The sequence below is a fragment of the Podarcis muralis genome, chromosome 15, assembly GCF_964188315.1.
Source record: "Podarcis muralis chromosome 15, rPodMur119.hap1.1, whole genome shotgun sequence".
Classification (NCBI taxonomy): domain Eukaryota; kingdom Metazoa; phylum Chordata; class Lepidosauria; order Squamata; family Lacertidae; genus Podarcis; species Podarcis muralis.
The window spans coordinates 42,348,838-42,375,891 of NC_135669.1; the positions used below are offsets into that span (position 1 = coordinate 42,348,838).

Sequence of the window (27,054 nt, forward strand, 5' to 3'; positions counted from 1 at the left end):
TCAGAAGTAAATCTCATTAAGTTCAGCAGGGTGTACTTCTGGGCAGGCAGCTAAGGATCACAGCCTGAATGGGGCAGCAAGACTACTTAAAGTGTTGGTCCTAAAGGAGGAAGTGTGCCCTTTGAGCTCTGCATCAGGCAGCAAAATGTCTTGGGTTGGACTGAATGAGAGAGCATTGAAAGTTTCATAACAACTTATTTGACCCAGATATTGAAGACACTACAGGACATAGAGCTCTTGTGGCACAAGAATATGTGGACTCTGACTATTGCAGAGAAAATAACTCACAAATTATGCAATTCTAAGGATAAAGAGGACCTGGAATATTTTAACATTGGATTTAATTTCTGAAGTGTCAGATCCAGATGTACAAAACTCTTCCCCCAAACTACACGATTTGGCTATCATGGTGTGTTTTGCTGCTTTTATTTTAATATATATATATGGAAAATACAACCTCTGTACTGCTCCTATGTTTCATCATTTTGATTGATTGTTTGTACTTTTGATTTTACATTAAAAAGCAAACAACAACAACAATTGAATCTCACCTCTTTAATTGCTATAAATATGGCCCCCAGCATCACTGTCACTTGTCCAGTCAGCTGGAGCCAGCTGAGGTCATCAGTCAAACTCAGAGGATATGGTGGAGCCTGAAAACAAGACAAGAGGCCAGAGAAAAATTCAGAATGATCCCTGGACTGAATCTATATCCATTATTTAACATCCCAATTTTCAGTTTTCCAACAAGTTGCGGTGCATATGATGTGATGAAGTTGGGACAGGGAAAGTGGTAATGGCGCCTTTTCAGACCAGGAAGTGTGGGCATCTGGGGAGGCTTCAGAGTGCTGGAGAAACACTTAATGGAAAGGAAAGCATACATGACTCCCCCTTACAATGATGAAGTAAGCGCAACCTAATCCCCTTTATTTATGTTGTTGGCATCTGTCTGTCTCAAGAGACAATGAAGTACACCTCTGGGAGTGAAGTCAAACTGCTGTGTTAGCAGCACCAAAGCGACCTTCCCGAGGCACAAGCCTGGGCAGTGTGTGTGGAGGTCCTGGGCTGCCCACAGAATAAGAGCCCACTCTCAGCCTCACTGATGTGGTCCAAAGGAAAGCGGAGCAAGACTTTGGGCACCAGCTTGGCTGCAGGAGTTGCCGGAAGGAGGCGTACATGGCGCCACCCAACCACCAGCCAGCAGGAGAGTTTCTCCTTCAGGTTTCAAAGATCTTGGAAGCCCACTGCACAGATCACTCAGAGCAGAGCTTTTTGGCTGCCCCTGTTCTGCGGAACAGCATCCCCATCGAGATATGACGGGTGTCCACACCTGCACTTTCCAGAAACAACTGAGAACATTTTTATTCCAACCTCAACACTGAATGGAAACGTTTCTGCCATGGGTGGCTACTAGTTTTTTAATTCATGTTCTGTTGGTTTTTTAGCTGTTTTTGTTGTGTTTTGTATATCACCTTGCGACATCTGCACAAGGCAATTCATAAATAGCAACAACAGTAACCCTGCACACAACAATATAAATACAAGCTAAAGTGCCCTGTGAATGAGGCAGAAAAACAAAAAAGCATTTTTCGCAGAAGAAGAAAACTTTCAAGGAATTGGAGGGCAGGTGCTGGCCCATAAAAAATGTATAGCGCTGAGGTGTGAAATCTTCACTCAAAGCTTTCAGAACATTGGAAGGGTCTGGCTGCTACATCAGGCCAAAGAGGACCCAATCCACTCCAGCATCCTGCTCTCACAGTGGCCAACCAGTTGCCACATGAGCAACTCTCCCCACTTGTGATGCATTCAAAGGCATTTACTGCCTCTAGCAATGGAGATGGAAGGTTGCCATTGTGGCTAGTAGCCATTGATACATAGCTTTCTGCTCTATGAATTTATCTAACCCTCTTTTAAAGCCATCCAAGTTGGTGACCATCACTGCATATTTAACAGCTACATATTTTACAAATCAAAATGTGGGGCATTTTTTTGGAGGGGAGGGACACCTTACCATTTCTGCTTGAGGCCTGTAGTAGGAGATCAACGTCAGCAACACATTGTAGATGAAGTATAAACAGCAGGAGACGAAGAACACGTGTCTGGCAAACCTTTTCCACTTCATGCGCAACAGGGAATGCAGAGGTTCCAATGCCAACATTTCATGGCGATTCTGCAGAAGACAAGAGGAGTCAGTCCCCCCAGGGGGTCATCGTGACCAGATAGAGAATAAAATAATGAGCTCTTGGAAACAGACGGTGGAAGATGTCAAGCCTGCGGTTATACAAGCAGTTAATCCCAGCAGAGCCTTGCCTGGAGCAGGAGAACTGAAAGCGTTCAATGGGTAGATTAATCAACTAATGCCTTAGTTGATTAACTAATGGGGAGCCTATTTTATTATAGCTATTCCTTTCTTTTATATGTTGTTTTTCCTCCCTAGGAGCTCAAAGACGCCATACATGTTTCCCGCTTCCCCATCATTTTGCGCTCACACCTGATTTGTGAGGCAGATTAAGCTGAAAGACTGTGACTGGCCCAAGGTCAGCCGGTGTGCTGGGTGAAGATTTGAACCCAGGTGTCTGCAGGCCTTAAGGACGGGCTTAATTTTAACAATGTGATATATGATGGTGGGTTAATGCTGTGGGCTGTATCCAGCTAAGGACCACTCAGAGCAGTCCCATTAAAATTAAGCGACCTAAATTAGTCATGTCCATCAATTCCAATGGGTCTACTCTGAGGATGGCTAATGCTGATGTGTTCTAGAAACAACCTATGTTGGTGAATGAATAGGAAAGGCTGGTTTTTTTTATTTATGTAGAACTTTTCCAGGCATAGTAAAAGCAAGTGTGAGCTCTAGTTAGAAGTGTTTGGACGTGTGTGTGTGTGTGTGTGTGTGTGTGACACAGAGATTTGTTTTAATTGTATTGTTCTATGTAATACCACACACACACACACACACACACACACACACACACACACAAAACACCACTTTGCAAGAATCCAGCCAGCCAGTCAGCAGTGTCCATTCTGGGGTACTCCATTCCATCCACTATCCATTTTCTATCCTTGCCCCTGCCACAGTCACAGCCCTAGCAGATGCTCAGGATTCCATGGCAAATGGGCACGTCCAGTTGTTGTTGGGCTATTTTTGAGTTTCTCTCTCCCTTGCAGGATAGTAAAGGTAAAGGGACCCCTGACCATTAGGTCCAGTCGTGGCCAACTCTGGGGTTGCGGTGCTCATCACGCTTTATTGGCTGAGGGAGCCAGCGTACAGCTTCCAGGTCATGTGGCCAGCATAACTCTGGCGAACTAGAGCAGCGCACGGAAACACCGTTTACCTTCCCACTGGAGCGGTACCTATTTATCTACTTGCACTGGTGTGCTTTCAAACTGCTAGGTTGGCAGGAGCAGGGACCAAGGAGCAGGGACCAAGCAACGGGAGCTCACCCCATCGTGGGGATTCGAACCGCTGACCTTCTGATCGGCAAGTCCTAGGCTCTGTGGTTTAACCCACAGCGCCATCCTTGCACCTGCCACAGTCACAGCCCTAGCAGATGCTCAGGATTCCATGGCAAATGGGCACGTCCAGTTGTTGTTTGGCTAATTTTGAGTTTCTCTCTCCCTTGCAGGATCCCCCCCCCTCCAAAAAAAAAGTGTTTTTCTGCAAAGCTTGGAGCTCCTCCCTGCCCCACGTTTGATGTTACCATCCTCTTTTGCATAGATTCTGCCGTTTGGGCTAAATATAGATTGACGCTTGGAAAATTGAACACACTGTTGGTATGTAGGATTCCTAAAGCTACACTTTTTTTTTTAAGGGTGCACGAACTTACCCCAATATTTGTATTGTAGACAATAATATCCAGCAAGGAGTTCTCCGAGGTGGTGTCCAGTTCTGTCAAGTCATACAGGGAAGATTGCACAGGTCCGTAAGCCCAGTCAGTAAATTTCCTGGAAAGGCTTCTGTTTGGCTTGTCTCTGATTTCTCTGCTGAGAATGTATTTCAGAATCTAATGGACCAAAACGGAGATATGTGAGCAAGTTAAAAGTCCACTGACTAATAAAAAATAAATAAATAAATCATAATCAACCATTAGTCCAGATGGCTATGTGATACCTCCACATTCAGAGGCAGTCTACCATTTTCTGGGAAACAACTGATGGGACTAAGTTATGAGATCTGGCTCAGATCTAATCTTGCATACTGTGCTCTTACCGCATTCATTAAGTCTGGCAGTGGCTGCTAAGCTCCCACAGACATTGCACAACTAGCATATTGCTGTACCAGCTCCCTCTGTTGTTGCAACCAAATGAAAACTAAACTTGGCTCTCTTCCTGTTGCTCCTACCCAGTGAAGTCCAAAATGGCTGCAGAATCTACAGCGGCCTGAAGGCCACATTGTGTTGCAGGCAACCTTCTGAGGGCCGCATGCCAGTAGAAGGCAGGAACGAGAGGCAAAAATGGGCAAAGCAATAGATGTGCTATATTCCAGTCATACAACACACACACACACACACACACACACACACACACACACACACCCCAGAAAACACACTCCACATATCTCCTCATCCTGTTTGCAAGCAAGCAAGAGACTTTATTGCAGTTTAGGGACATGTTCCAGACAAAAGCATTCATGGAGGGCGTGGAGCAGCGCTGGTAATGGTGTGGCCTGGAAAGGGTTACGAGGGCCAGACAGTGGGCCACATTTGGGCCCTGTGCCTGAGGTTCCTGACCACTGGACCTCCAGATGTTGCTGGACTCCATCATTCCTGACCACTGGCCATACCTGCAGGGGCTAATGGAATCCATCTGGAGGACCACAGGTTTTCCTGGTCTACCCAAAAAAAATCCCCATATTTCCAGCATTTCATAAGATGCCACCTGCCAGGGTCTCCTTTTTCCTCCTTCGCTTCCCAAGTCAGGCTTACCTCCAGCTTCCCAGTTTTCGCAGCTAGCTGTAGAGGCGTCAAACCGTCCTTATTCTTCATCGTCTCCAAATCCCGGTTTCTGCTTTTCAAGAGGATGGCGTCGTACATCTTCCTCACAAAGTCATTTTGCGTCTTAAAGTCTTCTGCGACTGTCACCAAGGCATGGAGTATATTGTTCCCCCTCGAATCTTGGGAAGTGATGTCCGTCTTGCTGTTGTTCATTAATAGCTCGACAATGTCTGGCTGGTTTGTGCAGGCAGCTAACGCCAGGGGTGTCTCTCCTGAGGAAATAATGCATCATTGTAGTTGTTTGTTGCTCTTTATATTTTTAATTTAATTGTATTAGGGATGTACAGTTTCAGAGGGGCAGTTCTCAGTTTCTCATTTTTCCAATGCTTCACATTTCCACACCAGATTGTGATTTATTCATTTTTTATAGAGTCATTGTGAGAATTTAGCAGCCTTTCGGTGCAAATTTCTCCTAATATACACACTTTTGTGTGTAGCCTTTTGCCTGACACACATTTTTACAAGCAATTTCATGCAGAGTTTTTATGCTGTTTTTACTAACAATTGCATTTTAACACACACTTTCCCCTAAGATATATGAGCTTTTGCATACATTGTTTGGTTGGCAATCTGCATTGCAAAATTCAGAGAATTGCAAATTTCAAAGGATAGGTGTGCTTCAACTCACATGTTGCTTCAAAAAGTGCTGGTGGGCTAGGTATGCATTTGGCTGCAAGCTGAAGCAAATTTCTCCATCTGTATGTGGAGAAGAGGACATGGGGGTCCTCCTGATGCAAACATCAAAACATGTGGATACCAGGCAAAACTGCACACTAGTTTGTGTATCTTAGGAGAAATTTGCACTAAAGGTGCGGATGAATTTTCCCGAGGACTTTTCAAAATTTGCAATTATTTAGGAGAAATGTTGAGAAATGAACTAAAGATTGTGAAGCTGGTAAATTGAGAGAAAACAAAAACAGATTAATCCACCCCTGCTCCCATGGCATCATTGCATCAGCTGGCCTCCTGCATTCGCTTACCAAAATAAAAGCCTTCGTGCTTGTGTTTAGGATTGAAGAAGATGCCTTGTGCATGGGCGTTCACATCCGCTCCTTTCTCGATCAGGGTCTGAGTAATGTCATACTGCCGTCTCTCAATGGCAATGTTTAAAGCTGTCTGTCCTGCAGAACAAAGAAACACATGTACCAATGGGCCAGTGTGTCTGGTTGCGAACCAGAAGGTTGGTGGTTCAAGCCCACCCAGGGGTAGCCGTGGGCATTGCAGGAACTTGGACTAGATCAGGGGTTGTCAACCTGGTCCCTACCACCCACTGCTGAGCCTTTCAGGTTTCCAGGTGGGCACTAGGGGGTTCTACGGCACAAGCTGAATCCTCCTTCCGTCAAGCACTGGTGGGCGGTAAATAAATTTTACCACCAAGAAAGATGCATTAGTGGGCGGTAGGTATAAAAAGGTTGACTACCCCTGGACTAGGCGATCCTTTGGGCCCCTTCCAACTTACAATTCTGTGATTCTCATTCTGCAATTCCATAATTTGTCACCCTAGCATCCTACCCACTGATATTTAGTCTTGTTTCTGCTAAAACGGCATTTGCACTTGCTTTGCAGATTGGAAACATCTTTTCGAGTATTTATAAACCTGATCCGTTCCCTCCTCCCATCACTTAACAGAATGTGTCAGGGGTTCAGGAGCAGAGGCAAGGGCAAGGGAGGAAACAGAGAGCGAAGGGGAGGAGGCAGAAGAAAGGATGAGCGATGACGACGACCCGAGATCTCCGAGTCTCTCCAGTGAGTCGGAGGATTCACAGAAAGGAGCACCAGTGGCCAAGGCAAGGGGGGAGTTTAGGGGGGCACCCCAGGGAGATAGAGCCAGAGGGGAATCAGAGGAGAGCAGTTGGAGATCGGGTCCAGCGTCACCGCCAGAGAACAGGGAAGAGGAAAGGAGCCAGGGGGCAAGCGCTGGCAGCTCACAGCAGGAGGGAGGGCACGAGTCAGGGGTGGCCACACCTCCATCTGGGAGCGAAGAAACGGTTAGACGGAAGGTGGAAGGTTGGGCGCGCGCGCCAAGTTCAAATGCACAGGAAGGAGGCGCAGTAGGCAGCCCGGAAAGAGAGCCGGGTCCTAAAGCCCGGCGCAAGGAGACAGGAGAGTCCGGGGGGTCAGCGTCCGAAGAATCCCGGAAGGAAGAGACCCAGGGGGGCAGAGGGACCCAGAGAAGAACAGTCAGGCGGAAAAGGTGGAGCAGGGCTAGGATATTAAGTTGGTGTACGAGGGGCGGAGATTCAGACGGAGCTTCGCCGATCTAGCTACTAGACGTAGGGTTGCACGCAGCAGCTTGAGAATGGAAACTGTAACTCAATAAAGACTTTTACTTAATGACCGTTGGCTAGCGTGATCCTCTGTGAGCTAGGATCTTGAAGCAACCCTGACAGTAAGCTCCGTCCGCCGTATTGTGGGCATCTACAGCCTCGAGGAGAGGAGAGAAGCAGGTGCCTACTAGTGAGCTCACGAACGGCAGCCGACATGACGGCTGAACAGCAGATAGCGGAACTCAGAGAAGCAGTGTCACAGCTGAATGCCGAGGCTCTCGCATCCAGGAAGAGAGAGGAGGACGCAGCTGCCGCCTACAGGGATCTCCAGGTCAGGTTGGAAGTGCTTACGAAGCAAGGGCAACAGACACCCAAACCAGAGGGGATTGGGTTGGGGAGACGCACAGGCGGTCTGGTCTCTCACTTCGATGGGAACCTGCAACAGTATCCCAATTTTAAAGCAGACGTACTGTGTGCACTGCAACTGCTGAGTAAAGATTTTAGAGATGAGCAAGAGAAAGTGGGATTCATCATGTCTTATTTGCATGGGGATGCCAGAGCATGGCTGCGCAATTTATGGAGGGATAACGATCCGGCGCTCCAAAATGCGAATGCCTTTATTAAAGCGATGGATGCGTGTTTTTTATCAAGCATTGACGTGGATCTTGCTCGGCAACAGATTCATGGACTGAAGCAGGGAAGGGCCAGCGTACGGCAGTACCATGCCCGCTTTTTCGCCTTGGCCAGTGCCCTAGAATGGGACAGAGATGCGACCCCTGTAAGAGACCTTTTCTGGGAGGGACTAAACAGCTCTGTAAAAGATGAGATTGCGAGGGGGGAGAGACCCCGGACCACCCAGGAGGTCGTGCAGAGGGCGCTGGCAGTGGGGGTACGGCTGGAAGGACGTCCGTGGAGCAGGGACGAAGGGCGTGGAGGGCGCGAACCAGCCAGGGGCTCCTCCTTCTTTCCCAGAGAAGCAGCACGTACGCAATCCACGCCTCCGCCAGGGGGAGGAGCTGAACCGATGGAGGTTGGAGGTGCCAGGGCTCAGTCAGCAACCAGAGCCCTAGCACCAGCAGCAGTGAAAGCGAAGCCTCCTAGAGGGAACAGGAAGTGTTACGTCTGTGAGGAGCCAGGGCATATGGCGAAAGAGTGTCCCCAGAGGCTCCACAAGCTCACTGCAGCCTCAGCAATGGCGACTGCAGCAACGCAGCAAGGAGAACCACAGCAGGGAAACGACGCTGTCTGGCTGGAGGAAGAGGCACTGGGGCCCAGCCAGACGTATTAATGATGCAGTCCCCAGAGATTTTACAGCCCGTGAACCCCCTCCCGCCCAAACCAGTGGTGAGGCTCACCGCGTCGCTCCAGCTGCCCAATGGCATCACCATGGACGTGCCAATCACCATTGACTCAGGCAGCAATGCGGACTTTATGGGGCAGGACTTTGTCAACCAGCATGCTATACAGTTGCTGCCGGCCACACTGCCCCTGCAGGTGGTCACGGTGGATGGCAGGGAGCTGCTAGGGGGGCAAGTGGTGCAGCAGACGCCACCGATGGTGATGCGACTTGGGAATCACCAAGAAGTCATCAGCTTCAACGTCACTCAATTGTCGGACACGCCCATTGTGTTGGGCATGAGTTGGCTGGACAAACACAGCCCAACGCTGGCTTGGTACCAGAGGCAGCTGACCTTCGGCTCTTCCTTTTGTGCTGAACACTGCATCGTGCCCAGGCAGGAAGGAGAGGAAGAGGAGTCACAGCTACTGCTAGGCACGCTGCAAGCGATTCCCCACAAGTACGCAGAATTTTTGGAAGTTTTCTGCGAGAAGGAGGCAGACAGGCTACCCCCTCACAGGCCATATGACTGCAAGATTGACCTGCTGCCAGGGGCGGCGCTGCCTAAGGGGAGACTGTATTCCATGTCAGAGGACGAGCTGCAAGAACTCAAGGAGTTCATAGATCATAATTTGGAGCGCGGTTTCATCCGAGAGTCCAAGGCGGTGGGAGGCAGCCCGGTGTTCTTCGTTAAGAAGCGGGATACGCCCCAAAAGAGGCTCGTAGTGGATTACAGGATCTTGAACAGTGTGACTAAGCCGTCGGACTTCCCCATGCCCCGAATTGACGACCTCCTCGCAAAGGTGCGGAAGGGCAGAGTGTTCACCAAATTGGATCTGCGAGGTGCGTACAACCTCATTCGCATGCGGGAGGGAGACGAGTGGAAAACAGCCATGTTCACGCCACTGGGGACCTACGAATATAGAGTTATGCCTTTTGGATTGCAAAATGGCTCCCACGTTTTTCAAGCATTCATGCATCACGTGTTGGCGGGACTTCTCTACAAGACGTGCGTCTGTTTCTTAGATGACATCCTGATCTTTTCGGAGTCGCAACAGGAGCATGACAAACACGTCAAGGAAGTACTGAACAGGCTGAAGCACCATAGGCTCTACGCCAAGCTGGAGAAGTGCCAATTTGACGTGACGGAGGTGGATTTTCTGGGCTACAAGCTGTCTGACAAGGGGCTCGCCATGGACAGCGCCAAGGTTCGAGCGGTGTTGGATTGGAAGAGCCCGCGCAACCGGAAGGAGGTCCAACGGTTTGTCGGCTTTGCGAACTTCTATCGCAAGTTTATCAAGGGCTTCGCTATGCAGACGGCGGCCATCACTGACACGCTTAGCTCCAAGAAAAAGAAGTTCATTTGGACAGAGCAGGCGGAACAGTCCTTTCAGGCACTCAAGCGTCTCTTCGCGTCGGAAGAGCAGCTGCTTCATGTCAACCCCAGCAAGCCGATGAGGGTGGAGACTGACGCCTCGGACAGAGCCGTGGGGGCGGTCCTGCTGCAGAAAGACCCGCAGGGGGTGTGGCGACCGGGAGCGTTTTACTCCAGGAAGCTCAGCAAGTCCGAGCAGAACTACACCATATGGGACAGGGAGTTGCTGGCCATTCATGCAGCGTTCAAGGCGTGGAGGCACTTTCTGATCGGCGCCAAGCACACGGTGCAGGTTTGCACGGACCACAAGAACCTAGAGCACTGGCGCACGGCACAGTTCCTGAACCAAAGGCAGATACGTTGGGCTGAGTTCTTTGCGAACTTCGACTTCCGAATAGAGTATGTCCCGGGGGACACCAACATCATGGCGGACGCTCTCTCCCGCAAGCCACAGTATCTGGAGGAAGCAACGCCAGCGGCCGCCATGCACATCTTCGCACCAACAGTGTGGGCGTGCGCCGCGGCAACCGTGGATCTGGAGGCGGTGCGACGAGCGTTGCAGGGGGACGCCTTCGCGCAAGCAAAGATCTCAGAGGTGCAAAGGGGCAAAGCAGCGGCCGACGGTTTCCAGCTAAGAGATGGATTGCTCATCCGTAAAGGGGCCATCTACGTGCCGGGAGACGAACTTCGCGCCAAGGTGCTGCAGCAGCTGCACGACGCGCCCACTGCAGGGCACTTCGGCAAGGAGAAGACGGTGGAACTAGTAGCCAGGGATTTCTGGTGGCCTGGAATGAGAAGGGAGGTCGCGGACTACGTGGCGAGGTGTGACACCTGCCAGAGGGCGAAGCCAGTGCTTAGACCGCCGGCCGGACTGTTGGAACCGCTGCAAACTCCGGCCGAACCTTGGGAGAGGGTGGCCCTGGACTTTGTCACGGATCTGCCCAGCTCGAGGGGCAAGACGGCAGTGCTGGTGGTGGTGGACTTGTTCTCCAAGATGGCACATTTCATTCCGTGTGCGAAGGTGGCCACGGCGGAACAAACCGCCAAACTGTTCATAGACCACGTGTTCAAGGTTCACGGTCTGCCACGGTCTATTCTGTCCGACCGGGGGCGGCAGTTCATCTCAAATTTCTGGCAGCGGCTGATGGGCTTCCTGAACGTCAAGATCAACCTGGCGTCGGCGAGACACCCGCAAACCAACGGGCAAGCAGAGCGGGTCAATGCCATCATGCAGCAGTACTTGAGGTGTTATGCAAATCAACAGCCTGCGACGTGGGTGGATTACCTGCCGCTCGCCGAGTTCGCTTACAACAACACGAAGCACGTGTCCACGGGGGTCACACCGTTCTTCGCCAACAACGGGAGGCACCCCAGAACCTTCCCGGGACTGGAAAGGCTGGGGGAAGGGGAGCCGCAGACGGCAGATGCGTTCGCGTCGGAACTGCAGGAAGTCCACGATCAGCTGAGGCGCCACCTGGAGCTGGCCAAGCACGCATACAAGGTACAAGCGGACAAACGCAGAAGGGTTGGCGAAGAGCTACACGTGGGGGACTGGGTCTGGTTAGCAGCCCACGCAGTGCCGGCCAGGTCGTTGGCCAAGAAGAAACTAGGGCATAAGCAACTTGGGCCCTATCAAGTCGAAGAGCAGGTCAACCCGGTGGCCTTCAGGCTGGCGCTTCCGGAGGGTTCCAGAATGCATCCGGTATTCCACAGATCGGTGCTCACTCCCTACAAGGCACCGCACAGGTTTCAGGAACCCGGAACGGCGCAGAGTCCGGCCAGAGACAGAACAGGGCACGCAGGAGTGGCACAGAAGGAGCGCATCAACGAAGTCACAGAGATTTTGGATTCCAGATGGGGGGAAGAAGGGGTAGAATACTTTCTCGCCAGGGAGGGCACCCCGGCCAGTGCGAACAGTTGGGTGCCGGACTACGCCTTGGACGAACCTCTGCTCAAAGACGAGTTTCATGCCCTCTTCCCACATAGACCGATGCCAGCAGACTTTTTCGACGACTGGCTTTTCACACCCACGCTTTCGGGCAGCACGTTCCGGGGGTTCGACTCGGACGAGGACCCGATACGAGACGTCCGTTCCCCGGAGGGGTCGCCCTCGGGATCTGCCTCAGAACCCTCGTATTGGTGGGACGACAAACCAGAGGAACAGTGGCGCAGGAAGTGGCAAGAAGGTCCAGGCCGAGCAACGCCGCCTGGAGGAAGCGAGGGAGAGACGGACATGGACATTTTCGGGGACGATCCAGGTTTCGAGCACGGCGGCACTGAGATGGAAGCAGAGGTGACCGTCGTCGACGAGAGAAGGGAGGAAGAACCGGAAGACTTCGGAGGGAGGCACGCTACGGGAACCGAACGGTACCCGACATTCGTCTCCTTGACGCAGCAGCACCCAGCTCCAGCACCGGAAGGAGGGGAAGGGGGAGTGGGGGGCTTCGAGGGGGGGATGGATGTCAGGGGTTCAGGAGCAGAGGCAAGGGCAAGGGAGGAAACAGAGAGCGAAGGGGAGGAGGCAGAAGAAAGGATGAGCGATGACGACGACCCGAGATCTCCGAGTCTCTCCAGTGAGTCGGAGGATTCACAGAAAGGAGCACCAGTGGCCAAGGCAAGGGGGGAGTTTAGGGGGGCACCCCAGGGAGATAGAGCCAGAGGGGAATCAGAGGAGAGCAGTTGGAGATCGGGTCCAGCGTCACCGCCAGAGAACAGGGAAGAGGAAAGGAGCCAGGGGGCAAGCGCTGGCAGCTCACAGCAGGAGGGAGGGCACGAGTCAGGGGTGGCCACACCTCCATCTGGGAGCGAAGAAACGGTTAGACGGAAGGTGGAAGGTTGGGCGCGCGCGCCAAGTTCAAATGCACAGGAAGGAGGCGCAGTAGGCAGCCCGGAAAGAGAGCCGGGTCCTAAAGCCCGGCGCAAGGAGACAGGAGAGTCCGGGGGGTCAGCGTCCGAAGAATCCCGGAAGGAAGAGACCCAGGGGGGCAGAGGGACCCAGAGAAGAACAGTCAGGCGGAAAAGGTGGAGCAGGGCTAGGATATTAAGTTGGTGTACGAGGGGCGGAGATTCAGACGGAGCTTCGCCGATCTAGCTACTAGACGTAGGGTTGCACGCAGCAGCTTGAGAATGGAAACTGTAACTCAATAAAGACTTTTACTTAATGACCGTTGGCTAGCGTGATCCTCTGTGAGCTAGGATCTTGAAGCAACCCTGACAGAATGCATAAGAACATAAGGATCTAGAAGGGTCGGCTGATATACGTCAGAAACCCAATCTAGCCTAGCATCCTGTTTTCACAGTCTCCAACTAGATGCCTGTGAAGAGCCTGAAATTAGGGTGTCCCACTTAGGGGATATTTAGAGCTGATAAAGGTAAAGGGACCCCTGACCATTAGGTCCAGTCATGGCCGACTCTAGGGTTGCGGCATTCATCTCGCTTTATTGGCCGAGGGAGCTTCCGGGTCATGTGGCCAGCCTGACTGAGCCACTTCTGGCAAACCAGACCAGCGCACGGAAACGCCGTTTACCTTCCTGCCAGAGCGGTACCTATTTATCTACTTGCACTTTGATGTGCTTTCGAACTGCTAGGTTGGCAGCAGCAGGAGCTCACCCCGTCACGGGGATTCGAACTGCCGACCTTCTGATCGGCAAGTCCTAGGCTCTGTGGTTTAACCCACAGCGCCACCCGCGTCCCGATTTAGAGCTGATATTCAGAGGCAATACTGTCCCCAACGGTGGAGGCAGGACATAGCCATCCTGGCTAGTAGCCATTGCTAGCTCTATCCTCCATGAACTTGTCTAATCCTCTTTTAAAGTTCCCCAGGTTGGTGGCCATCACTGTCTCTTCCAGGAGCCAATTCTACGGTCTGCCCTGAATCTTCCAACATTCAGTTGCGTTGTATGTTTTAGTCCAAAGTTATAGTGTGATGAGGGGAGCAAGTACGTCACAGGGGAATAAGTGGTATGATACTCATCACAATATTCTTTCAGGTTTGAACACAAAGCACAAATACTGTACCTCTGTAGGCCTCTTCTGTGTATGCAGCATTGATGAGCCTTTCTAAGATCAGGTTTTCTTCTGCAAACGAGAGAAGTATTTTCACAATTTCCTTTGTGTTCTCGTTGATGTTTAGCAAGGCTTTCATTAGGCAGGTCTTGCCTGTGTCAGAAGAGGTCATTTTTTTCATCAGATAGTCTGGCAAGATAATAATAATAATAATAATAATAATAATAATAATAATAATAATAATAATAATAAATTAAAAACAAGTGCTTAAATAAAATCCTAGCATTGGAGGGAGGCCATTGTAGGTTTCCTGCTCAGTTCAGGAAATCCAAAGGATTTCCACTAGATGACTACCCATCTTCGGTTTCAAGAGCCCTAGCAAGGGAAAGTGCACTGCTTCTCTAGGTAACTGATTCTATTAATTAGCTGCTCTTGCCATTAAGACATTTCCCCTAAGGTATGAGCAAAATCTACCATCCTTTAAACTACCACCACTGGGTGGGGGTGCCCAGTTGGCAGTGACCCTTGACAGGGCCTTCCCGGTGGTGGCTCCCCATTTGTGGAACTCCCTTCCTAGTGAGGTGTGTCTGTCTCCTCCCTTATTATCTTTTAGGGAGAATCTAAAACAGAAGAACGAAAGCAGGATCAAGCCAATGGTCACCTAGTCCAACATCCTGTTCTCAATGTGGCCACCTGGATGCCTGTGAGGAAACGCAGGGTTCAAGCATGAGGGCACTCTCCCCTCCTGTGGTTTTCCAGAAACTGGTATTCAGAAGCATTACTGCCTCTGACCATAGAAGCACAGCATAACCAGTAGCCACTGACAGACTTCTCCATGAATTTGTCTAATCCACTTTTAGAGCCATCCCTGCCACCAGCCATTTGATAGCCAAAAGACACTATTCCTAGCAACCCAGAAATTATTCGCTGTGAGAGTACGTCTTGGTTTTTAGAAGCCTTTAACTGTTTTTAGAAGCTTGTTTTTCAAAACTGTTTTTAGACATTTTAATTCCATCTTATTGATATGTTTGGAACTCTGGGCTCCTTTGGGAAGAAGGGCTGGGTATAATTTTAATTTAATTTCTGAATACCTTGGACTGTCAGGTTTCTGCAGGCATGGGACCGATCCTTCACTTCGGCAAGGAGGTGCTGGAGTTCTTCTATATTGCCCTCTGACACTGCCCGAAACAGATACTTCTTCAACTTTTTCCGACGGTTGTTTTGCCGAGCGCTTTGAGATGAATTAGTGCTGGATTAAAAGCAGAAGAATGTTGGCATGGAAGCAGAGAAATGGTTGCAGCTCAGCCGGGAAGTTCAGATCTCTCTTCAGCTGCAAACTCTCTTACGGTAAGCCTGCCCTGTATTTGCAACGTGAAATAATAATACTGGTCCACCTTGTAGCGCTGATAAGATAATTTGTGCAAGATGCTCTAGACACTCGGATGCTATGTTATGTTTGGGTAAAGGGCTTTGCTTGTAGCTTGGTAAGCTTAAAACCATTTTCTATTTGTCCAGCTATATGTATATAGTGTTAAGGACTTAGCTGAGCAAGCTTCAGCAAGAACCTGGGTTTAGGATGTGAACCAGGGTTAAGTGATAAGTCTGCATCAGACCTCATCTGGTTCCTGTTCTCTATTAAGTTGTTTGCTATGCATTTTGTTTTTGATGAAGGTGGTGATTTTATTTCCATCTTGCCCTTCCAGAGTTGCCCAGGGCAGCAAACACCAAAGTGGTAAAACAATACAATTAAAAGTAAGATAAATATAAATACAAAGCACATGAGAACAGTTAAAAGCATCTAAAAATGTTTAAGAACATCTACAAAATTTATTTGATCTGCAATCATTCCTAAAGGCACATCCAAATCGATATCTAGCCTGGTGGCTTTGGTTTTTAGACCACATCGGTGGGAAGGAGAGGAAGATCTCAGTAAATCTAACCCGTGTCAGCACTGAATCTATAGAAAACCCCTGTGCAGAAATGCATCACATGTGTTCACTCACCAATAGCTGTCTGCATTTGGGGTATATTCAGTCATGTCATCTTGGAGGGACTGTGGGGAGTCCATATCTTCGCAATTTGCAGATGCACTGGACGCGAAAAAAGGAGGGTGTGGGAAGAAAAAAAAATTAAGGTCAGAAGAATATCAGCTGCAATTACACAGGAAAATCAGGAAACAAAAGCATCTAGAATGAATATAATTGGCGACTAAGATTTAATTTGTAGCCTTCAGACAAGGAGCGCCATAACAAAAATGTTTATACTGGGCAAAACGGATGGCCCTTCCTGCCTCCTGTGGCAGCAAGTCATGTGACTGACAGGTGGGCAGTCCTGCCCACCTGTCGAAGTGGCACTTAGGATGGTGGAGTAGATCAGTGTTTCCCAACCTTGGGCCTCCAGCTGTTTTTGGACTACAACTCCCATCATCCCTAGCTAGCAAGACCAGTGGTCAGGGATGATGGGAATTGTAGTTCAAAAACAGCTGGAGGCCCAAGGTTGGGAAACACTGGAGTAGATGATAGGTGGGCCTGCTGCTGAGCCTCAGAGCAACAGCTCAAGCAAACCTCCCCACCTCCACCCCACCCTACCTCTCTTCCCTAAGGGTGACAAGGCTGGGAAGCTGGGAAGAAGGCTTTTTGCTTGTGATGCTCACCAGGGGGCTGTGATGCATTCGCCCTGGCAAGCAGCATTGTGGAAGCCCGGCCGTGCCTTTTCCTGGCAACATGAGGGAAGCAAGCGCGTTATCTGGTACGTACCACGGGCGGATATTGGAGTCCATCGGCTTTGAGAAGACAGGAGGTGACGTCCGGCTTGGTGTGACATTGGTGTCGAAGGCTTCAATCTCGAGAAAAAAGTGGGAACTGCTGAATACATTGGATTGAAGCTATTATTAGTAGGAGGGCAAAAACAGAGAGCGACAGGCCTAGCAGCCACCCCCCTGTCCATATGTGTTTCATTTTCCAGAGGGGCAATTAAAAAAAAGCTCTGCATTGGTGCATGGCAGATATATGTGGGACCTCCATACACAGGGGCAGTCTACCTCTAATTATGAAATGCTGAGGACCACAACATGGGGAGGGCTGTTGGCTTTGTACCCTCCTTGGTGTCTTCCTGGAGGCATCTGATGGGCCACTGGTTGACCAATCAGACTGCTGCACTAGATGGACCTTTGACCCGGCTTCACACCTTCCTCGAATGTTTTTTGCCCAGCTGGAAATGTGTCCTTGAATTCTGATAATGCCTCTTGCTTGTCTGGATGAAGGATAGAGTGTGGGGCGTTTCCGTGTGTGTAGAAACTAACCTACTACATAAAGGTGAAAAATGCACCTGCTGCTCCACCAAGTTTTGTCTCTGGCTCCGCCCACCACAGGCAAGTGGCCCTCGGAAGGTTGGCTAGCAGGCAATGCGGCCCTTGGTCTTAAAAAGGGTTTTCCACCCTGAATCAGAGAGCTTGTTGCAAACTTAAGCACCTGCTTTTCAACCCTTTATGTTGTCACTTCCACCTAAATAAAAAATCAGGTAGGGCTATCAGGCCGAAGTCAGTGGCCCTGCTCAGCAATAGCCAGGGATGGCATTTTTAATGGAGTGAAGTATTGTACAATACCTTCTAAATAGGTCTCCCCACTCCCAGCCCCCAGTATTATACTGTAAAATTACATAACAGCACCACTGATTGAATCCGTGTTTGACCAAAAATAAAATTTAAAAATCCACATAGGTATCTTTCAGAGAAGCCAAAGGATTTGTGCGTGTATGAGAGAACACAATAACGGAATAAACAAACGCTAGCAATAATTGTTAAGGAGGTCAGTTTGGAATGTGGGTGATACCTACCAGCCAAAGAGGGGGATGAGACCAGTGATCTGCCTGAGAGAGGGGGTGTTCCAAAAGGGGAGGGGGAAAAACAGAGTCAGGTTTTGAGTCTAGCCAGCAAAAGAGAAACAAGTTTGATTCCCCACCCACCACCCCCTGGAGCTAGCTGGCAAGAAGGAACACTGGAGACTAGAAACATGTGTGGCTGTGGAATGTGCCTGCTTGCAACCCATCCACTTCACCTGCATATCTGCAAGAAGCAGGTAGTACAAACAGGCCACAAGCCCAGTGTTTCAGCTGTCATTAGAGGTTGAGGAAGTTTTTTGGAGTGGTTAAAGGTAAAGGTAAAGGGACCCCTGACCATTAGGTCCAGACTCTGGGGTTGCGACGCTCATCTCACTTTACTGGCCGAGGGAGCCGGCGTACAGCTTCCGGGTCATGTGGCCAGCATGACTAAGCCACTTCTGGCGAACCAGAGCAGCAAATGGAAATGCCATTTACCTTCCCGCCGGAGCAGTACAGCAAGAGCCGGTGTGGTATGGTGGTTAGGGTGCTGGATTCAAATCCCTACTCAGCCAGGGAGCTCATTGGGTGGCTTTGGGGCAGTTCATTGACTCTCAGCTTAAACTGCTTGCAGGGTTGTTGTGAGGACAGAATAGGGAAATGGGGAGAAGAAACAACCATCTTGTGCTCCTTGGAGGAAAGGCGGGGCAATAAATTAACATTGAAGGTTGTTTTAAAAATAAAATAAATAAATTTAACAGGGCAAGACAGCACCTGGCTATCTTATGAGCCAAGGTAGCATATCTGATCCATGCTCATAATTTCCAGTCTAGCCTACCTCACAGGGTTGTTGTGGGAATAAAAAGGAGGAGCACACAGCATCTGTGCTGCTTTGAGCGACTTAAAGGAAAGATGGGATAGAAATGTACCGTATTTTTTGCTCTATAAGACTCACTTTTTCCCTCCTAAAAAGTAAGGGGAAATGTGTGTGCGTCTTATGGAGCAAATGCAGGCTGCGCAGCTATCCCAGAAGCCAGAACAGCAGGAGGGATTGCTGCTTTCACTGCGCAGTGATCCCTCTTGCTGTTCTGGCTTCTGAGATTCAGAATATTTTTTTTTCTTGTTTTCTTCCTCCAAAAACTAGGTGCGTCTTGTGGTCTGGTGCGTCTTATAGAGCGAAAAATATGGTATATATTTAGGAGGGCTGTGCCTGCCCTACCTTCCTAAAAATAGGCCAAGACGGCTAACAACATCAGGAATAAATGCAACAACAAAGATTAAACATTTGTAAAACGGTGAGATGAAAATGCCACTTATAAATGGAACAAATCCATCAGCCGTATGGCTTGTGGAGTAAGTCAACTGAGAACTGCCTCCAGGTCAAACTGGTGAAGCCCTTTCTCCCCTTTTGCGCTAAATCTAGTGCCTTGTCTCCAAGGGTGAGAAGCTCACGCCCCACATTCCCACGCTCTGGGCCTCTATGGGCAGATTCCAAAGCCAGCGTGTGACACATTTCTCTGGGCTTACACAGCAAAACACAACACACACAAAAATGTGGGTGTTTATAGAACAGAGGGATGGGATGGGGAGGAGAGAGAGAGAAAGCCGAGGGAACATCAACGTCCTGCCAGAAAACAGTAGCACAGCAGCTTTTGGAAAGCCCCGAGAGGCAAGGTGGGGTGGAACAAGCTGTTTACATTTTGCTAAGATCAGTTTAAAAGCAATGGCAATAGCAGCCACTGAAAGCAGAAATGTCAGTGCATTGTGCACAGTGATTCTTGGGAGCAGGATGAGGATAACAGCCCTGACTGTTGTTTACTTCTGTTCAAGCCCTGCATCAGTGTGTAAAGTTTACCACTGGACTCAGTATCCTCAAGTTCCTAGTCAGTAAGGTGGCAAAGATAGGCTAGTATGGAGCCAGTGTTGGGGGTTGAATAGGGCTCCTATTTGTCCGTGCCCACCTCCTCTGCCTCTCAACTAGCAAAAACAAAAAAGAAAAAAGAAAAAGCAAGTTTCTAGTCCTCAAGGTTGCAAAAAAAGCCTAGTTTGGGAAGGAAAGTGAGAAATTGCAAAGGACAGCTGTGTTTCGGAAAGGGAGAATTCAACAGGGCCAGCTTTAAATGCATCTTCTTGAAGTGAATTTCACCCCCTTCGTGCGTGTGTGTGTATCCTAAAAAATGAGATACCACTGCACATATCTTCATAAAAGTGCCTTGGATGCGAGCACACAATGGCTGCTTTTGGCAGCCAAAAAAAGAGGTGACTATACTCCAACCTGATGAGTTCCATCACAACCGAAGCAAGCACTATGTGTAATCACAGAATATACATACAGTTGTGTACTATCAAAATTTAGACCGTAGGCTCTTGAGGGCAGGGATGTTTTTGTTGTTGCAGCTGTTGTAACTGTATGTGTTACTTTGTCAAATGAAACGCCTTTTGATTGAACTATGCAAATGAATACCCTGAGCGAATAACTAGCCTGCCGTTTGACAGGTGAGGGTGGGGAGGCCAGGTCACCTTAAGGCTTTATCCTGAGAGTCAGAGGATGGAGCTTGGGAGCTCAAAGAGCAGTGCTTCATATGAAAGGGTGGAGCCTGCTTAGAGCATGGAAGGGTATCTGATTGGGCAGAGGTCTGAGCTTAGCTGTGATTGACAACTCAGCGTGGAACTCCTCTGGTGTGGAGGCGTGGCCTGGTGAGCATAGAGGAGGAGCTAATCACAAAAAGTCTTCCGCAGTGTTTGAATGATTGAGGAAGAGTTTTTAAAGCTGTTTTAGGGGGCTCTGCAGATGCCACAAAATATATAGGGCACTGGATCCCACTTAATTCAAGCGAGCCAAGCAGAGGTCAGCCTGTCCACCTTGGTTCTGGCCCATCACTCTTGCATTTAAATCAGCTATTTGCAAATGTGGAGAAGTACAGAAAAGGATCCAAAATACTGCAGATATCATACAATTGTAGAGTTGGAAGGGACCATGAGGGTCATCTAGTCTAACCTGCTGCAATGCAAAAATCTTTTGCCCAGCATCAGGCTCAAACCCACGACCCTGAGATTAAGAGTCTCAGGCTCTACCAGCTGAGTGCTCTCTAGCAACGATTAATTTTGAAAACACACATGACGCACCATAACTTAGTAGTTGAGCATCTGCTTTGCATGCAGGAAGCCGCAGGTTCAGTTCCCAATGGGAAAAACTCCCTACCTGAAATTCCTGGACAGCTGCTACTGCCAGTCAGTGTAGAGAAACTGGTAGCCTTCCAGATGTTGTAGGACTCCAGCTCCCAGCAGCCAGCATGCCCAATGGACAGGGGTTATGAGAACTGTAGTCCAGCAACACCTGGAAGGCCACAGCCTCCCTACCCTGGCATATACAGCACTGAGCTAGGTGGCAGATAGTTCAGCTCAGGCATAAAGCTAGCTTCTTACATGCACAGCCAGAGAAAGCTGAATTGCCTGTGTGCAGGCTGACTCTGATACTAGTTGTACAAGGAAGCGGGAAATGAATGACTGAAGATCCTTCTGGGAATGACTGAGGCACTATCCATAGGTACCTGGCCACAAATCACAGCCTCCCCACCCTTTGATGACACATCCCACCTCTCCTGGGCATGTTGCTATTCTTCCCTGTTCAAAAATGGGCTTGCTAAGTCAACCCACCTGTACTTTCAGGTAAAGGGGTGCGAGAGAGACAACATCAAAAAAGAGGCATGGGAATCATAGAATTGTAGAGTTATAAGGGACCCTGAGGATCATCTAGTGTGGGCATCCCCAAACTCGGCCCTCCCATCATCCCTGACCACTGGTCCTGTTAGCTATGGATGATGGGAGTTGTAGTCCAACAACAGCTGGAGGGCCGAGTTTGGGGATGCCTGATCTAGTGTAACCCCTGCATTGCAAGAATATGCAGCTGTCTCGTACGGGGATCGAACCTGTTAACAGCACTGTGCTGTAACTAACTGAGCTATCCAGGCATTGAAACCTTAGAAGAGCCTGGCTGTGCTGGACCAGAGCAAAGAGAGGCCACTCAGTTCAGCATCCTGTTCTCACAGTAGCCAGCCAGATGCCCTCAATGGGAAGCCCACACACGGCACCTGAGCAAAACAGCAACTCTCCCTGCCTGCACTTCCCAGCAGCTTCTATTCAGATGCCTTTGACCATTGAGGCACAGCACAGCCATTGTGGCTGGCAGCCATTGATGACCTATCCTCCGTGAATTTATTCCTCTTTTAAAGCCATCTGATCATTCCAATCTTCAAGCAATCCCAGAACCTTCAAATTGCACTTCAAGAGCACTGCAAAACTCTGGATTTAGAAACCCTCCCATCGGTGCCTGATGGACAACAGCAGAAGAAGCAGTGAGACATGTAATTAAATGGAGCACAGAGGAGCATTCCTTGCAATTAAATCTGCTCACGTGGTCCCTGTTGCTTACACCATAGGAATGTTTTGGGCCGCACCCCGTTTTCACCAGGAAGACAGGAAAGTGTATTGGCTACACCCGCCTTCTTGGGCTGGTGCGGGAGGCTTAAACCTAACAGCTGGATATGAGTGGTTGATTAGAAGTGAGGTGACAAGCATTTATCTTGTCTGTTCTTTCGAGATGAGTTACAACATCAACAAAGCCATGAGCAGGCATGTGAGTTTCCCGGATCTTGTCACCAGTCTCGATTTTAAACAGGATTTAAATAGAATGGATTGTGGAATGCACTTCCTAGGAAGGCCCACCTGGCACCAACTTCATCATTGTTTCAATGCTAGCCAAACACTTGTTTTGTTTTCTTGGGTGTTCAGGCAGTGCCAATGATATTACTTATTGTGGTGTGGTGTCTAGGGTGTCCGACGAGGACCTGGGAGACCAGGGTCTAAATGCCCACTCAGCCATGAAGCTCACTGGGTGACCTTGAGCCACTCACTGCATCTCTGCCAAACTTACTTCGCAGGGGGGATTAAACAAGAAGGGGGAGGACCGTGTAAGCCAGAGCTCCTTGGAGGACAAGGTGGGGTAGAGATGTAGCAATTCATAAATGCAATGCAATAAATCTTGTTAAACGGATTGTTTAAACACATTAAATCTGTTTAAAATTGAACATCTATTTTTTGTGGCTTGTAAATCACTATGGAACCTTTTAAAGGGAAGTTATATACAAATTTAATTAAACCAGAAAGGGAGGGAGGGAGGGAGGGAGGAAGGAAGGAAGGAAGGAAGGAAGGAAGGAAGGAAGGAAGGAAGGAAGGTTGAGAACTGAAGAGAGCAAAGGATTTCAGGAACACAGGAAGCAGCCTTCAGCTGTGTGTCACTTTAGGTCAAGCAATTTCTGCATCTAGCCCATGATCACCTGCTCTGACTGGCAGCTGCTCTCCAGGGTGTTGGGCAGAAATTGGGTTTCTCTCATCACCTGCCACCAGATCCCTTTTTAACTGGCAATGCCAGGGATTGAACTTCCAGCGTTTTGCGTGGAAAGCCATGTGCTCTACCAAGTGGTGCAGCTAGGTAATTTTAGACCCTGGAGTTACACCCATCTTACACCCTCATGCTTTGTGCTGTCATGTGTACAACTTCAGTTATGAACCACACAAATCACATTTCTCTTCCTCATCTCCCCTACTTCAGCTGCCATTCCTTTCTTTACAACTGCTTCTGCATTCCTGATATATCGCAGAAAACAATGACAAAAGAACCACAGTTGGTTAACCCTGGTTTTTAAAAAGAAGGAGAATACTCTGAGCATGTGCAGATGGCCCTCTTGAATCACAGAACCATCATGGCTACAGAGATCTTATGTGGCATCATAGACTGTGTTGGAGATACTGGGACCACCTTCACACCATACTGTAGATTTAAAAGCTTCCCCTAAATGATTTTGGGATCTGAGAGGGCCTGAGAGTTGTTATGAGAAACCGCTTTCCCTTCACAGAGCTACCATTCCCAGCTCGGTTTAACTATCAATCCGTCTTCAGAGAGAATTATGGGATTTGGGAGGTCTCATAAAATACCAGGGCTTTTTTTCCAGCCAGAACTCAGTTCTGACACCTCTCAGGTGAGCGCCATTGCCATGATAAGAGAACAAGAGAGAACGAGCTGTCATGATGAGTTCGGGCACCTCTTTTTCTAGAAAAATAGCACTGATAACAACACTCTTCAGCTCTTCAGGGGAAGCTGTGATGGTTTAAACTGGCACAAATGTGGCCTGAGTGACCATGGTCCAGTCTCTCCCTCTCTCTCTCTCTCTTGACCTAGCCTACCTCACTAGATTGCTGTGACGATAACTGGATTGTGCTGAAAAAGAAACTCCATGTGTGCACCTCAGAGGACAGGTGGGGTTTGCACGTGTGATAAATAAATGGAACATTTACCATGCGGCTACTGGGTTGGTCAACTTTCGAGGGCTGCCTTGTCCCTCTGCAGGCTTCGTGGGGTTCCTCAGTGTCTGGCGTGTCACCTCTGAGCGCGTGGAACTGTTTCCGCTGAAAAAACACGGCCTTTGAGGTGAGTGTGTTGTAGAAACCCTAACTACAAGAGGTCGCTCTGCCATCGTTCAGCTCGTTTATATGCCCATCACCACCGCCCTCCAGCAGTGGGTCTCGTAGGCCTTTGCTTCTGAAAGTGGAACTTTGCACATTTTGAAAGCCATCGCCATCGCCACCCATGGATTTGCTGCTTGAAACAGTAGCCAGTTCATCCAAACAGTTCATCCAAAATCCATACTTTATTTCAGCGTTCTTCAGTTTGGTGGTTGTGGGGGCCAACTCAGATGTTGTCTGGACCACAGCTCCCATCGTCCCCAGCCAGCTTAGCCAGTGGTCAGGGGTGATAGGAGTTGTAGTCCAGCGACATCTGGGGCCTGAAGAACACTGCCATATTCAACATAACCTGTATCCTGACATCATTACATGAGAAATGTGCACCTTTCCCCTGCCAGAAGCAGGAGCAGGGGAACAAGTAGGGAGTGTCAATGTCCCATTTGTTGTGGGGAGAGGAAAGGACTCAGCACAGAGCTCCCACCCAAAATGGCAGCACCGTATATTTTCATAGAATCATAGAGTTGTCAGGGACACCAAGAGTCATCTAATCTAACCCCCTGCAGTGGAGGAATGTCAACTAAAGCATCCATGGCAGAAGGCAGAGTTTAAAGCATTCCTGTTGATTGCATTGATACCATAACCCTTCCTCCAAGGAATTTGTGATGCTTCCCAGCCTTTAACCTCACAACATCCCTGTGAGGTAGGTTAAGCTGAATTAAAAATTTTGTCCCATCACTCAGTGAGCTTTGGGGCTGAGTATGGATTTAAACCTAGGCTCTCACAGCCCTAGTCTCACATTTACACACACACACACACACACACACACACACACACACACACACACACCCTCCACCCAAGCAAGCGAGAGGCATTATCAGAATTCAAGGACACGTTTTCAGCTAGTCAAAATCGCTAGAGGAGGGTGTGGGGTGTGGCTAGGGGAAGAAGAGGCATGGAATGGGGTGTGTTATAGCAAGAGTCCCCCAAGGGGACTATAAGGTTGTATAACTTCAACTCTAAAAATTACACCTGTCCTTGGAAATGCATTGCCAATTCATCTTGTGAGATTTCCAATCAGAGCTTTCCAAACTGTGTGTTGCGACACGTTAGTGTGTCGGCTGCTGTGTGTAGGTGTGTTGCCCGAATGCTCCCCACGCTCCTCCCAGGGCTGGAAAGGGGTTAGTTCAACCTCCAGTTTGCTAGTAAAACTGAATTACTGTGTCACGAAATGACGCATGTCGATAAAGTGTGTCACCAACATGAAAAGTTTGGGAAGTTCTGTTCCTAGTGATGGAGCCTAGATCTGCAGAAAGGTAAAGGTAAAGGTAAAGGGAACCCCGACCATTAGGTCCAGTCGTGACCGACTCTGGGGTTGCACACTCATCTCGCTCTATAGGCCGAGGGAGCCAGCGTTTATCCACAGACAGCTTCCGGGTCATGTGGCCAGCATGACTAAGTCACTTCTGGCGAACCAGAGCAGCGCACGGAAATGCCGTTTACCTTCCCGCTGGAGTGGTACCTATTTATCTACTTGCACTTCAACGTGCTTTCGAACTGCTAGGTTAGCAGGAGCAGGGACTGAACGATGGGAGCTCACCCCATCGCAGGGATTTGAACCGCTGACCTTCTGATCGGCAAGTCCTAGGCTCTGTGGTTTAACCCACAGCGCCACCCGCGTCCCTAGATCTGCAGAAGCTTGAGTGCAAATTTACGAAGGCGACCTGCTGTTTGAGAAGAGAGCGTGACTTGCCTTTTTCATAAGAGCAGCCTGCTGGATCAGGCCAGTGGGTCATCTAGTCCAGCATCCTGTTCTCACAGGGGCCAAACAGATGCCCATTATGTTTCTGAAAAAGGCAAACAACACAAATATCAAAGACGCCCATTGGCTGCCTAGGCAGCATTTTGCCTGATGCTGCTCTTACCTTTTCTTCTCTTGGGGAGCTGTCGGCGGGGTCCCCGGCGGATTTGCTTTCTTGCTGCCCATGAGAGGAGCCATCTCCTTGCTATCTCTGATCATCGTCCTGGAAGAGAGGATCCCGTGGGTCAACTTGGCTGTCCGTACAAAATTAACCTGCATGAATGTAGTGCGATTTAAAAATAAACAAATTGCTTGATCTCACAAAGAGTGAGTGTGCATTCAGTTGCAGGTCTCTCCCCTCCCACCCCCTCAACCCCACATACACCTGTGTTCATCCCAAATGCCAACAGCCAAAACAGGTGGTCCTGTTTTATCGGTCGCCTTATTACCTCATTGCCTATCCTTGTTTAGTTTACTGTTTTATTGTTTTGTTATTACTCAACTTGATTTACCGCAACAAATAGACACCCGTTGAAGCCCGATTGCAGCCTCTGTGACTGACTTGCAGTTTTGTTTCTGGCTAAAACTTTGGACTAACATGTTGTTGCAAAGATTTGGCTCTGGCTTGATAGAACTCGGCAAACTTTATTGGAATGACTGCCGGAAGGAAAAAACGAGGCAGGAAGAGCCCAAACAGCAAAACTGGGACTCACAAATCCTCTAAAGCAGAGAAGCAATTGAAAACCGACACCGCCATCCCCAGCCAGGAAACCGGACAAATTGTAAGTAATTGAAATATACTCGGAGTCGAGTGTGGATTTCATGCTCTTTATTCAGCTCATAGTAGTGAGGAATGAAAGTTTCCCCAAAATATCTGCTTTATATACATTATTTACACAATGGGTCGCACGTGATTGGCTAATTCTGGGATTCTCCTGTAG

General features: G+C 49.1%; 2 protein-coding genes across 4 annotated transcripts in view; one reads left to right on the forward strand and one right to left on the reverse strand.

Moving 5' to 3' along the window:
* Positions 1-2,955, forward strand: part of ASPA (aspartoacylase) — a 34,236-nt gene extending 31,281 nt beyond the window's left edge. For all 3 annotated transcript variants that reach the window (XM_077919946.1, XM_077919943.1, XM_077919944.1), the window contains one exon: positions 2,438-2,955. The gene's annotated coding sequence lies outside the window, so the exon portion shown is untranslated. The remainder of the gene's footprint in view (positions 1-2,437) is intronic.
* Positions 1-26,380, reverse strand: part of TRPV3 (transient receptor potential cation channel subfamily V member 3) — a 32,358-nt gene extending 5,978 nt beyond the window's left edge. Inside the window, exons 1-12 of the mRNA XM_077919951.1 lie at positions 26,238-26,380; positions 24,148-24,300; positions 17,812-17,844; positions 16,734-16,841; positions 15,981-16,067; positions 15,069-15,226; positions 13,990-14,166; positions 5,975-6,115; positions 4,926-5,206; positions 3,828-4,004; positions 2,012-2,170; positions 552-653 (exon numbers count right to left, since the gene is read on the reverse strand). Of these exons, the coding sequence (XP_077776077.1) occupies positions 552-653; positions 2,012-2,170; positions 3,828-4,004; positions 4,926-5,206; positions 5,975-6,115; positions 13,990-14,166; positions 15,069-15,226; positions 15,981-16,067; positions 16,734-16,841; positions 17,812-17,844; positions 24,148-24,300; positions 26,238-26,332 (1,671 nt within the window). The 5' untranslated portion in view covers positions 26,333-26,380. The remainder of the gene's footprint in view (positions 1-551; positions 654-2,011; positions 2,171-3,827; positions 4,005-4,925; positions 5,207-5,974; positions 6,116-13,989; positions 14,167-15,068; positions 15,227-15,980; positions 16,068-16,733; positions 16,842-17,811; positions 17,845-24,147; positions 24,301-26,237) is intronic.
* Positions 26,381-27,054: the final 674 nt, after the last annotated feature.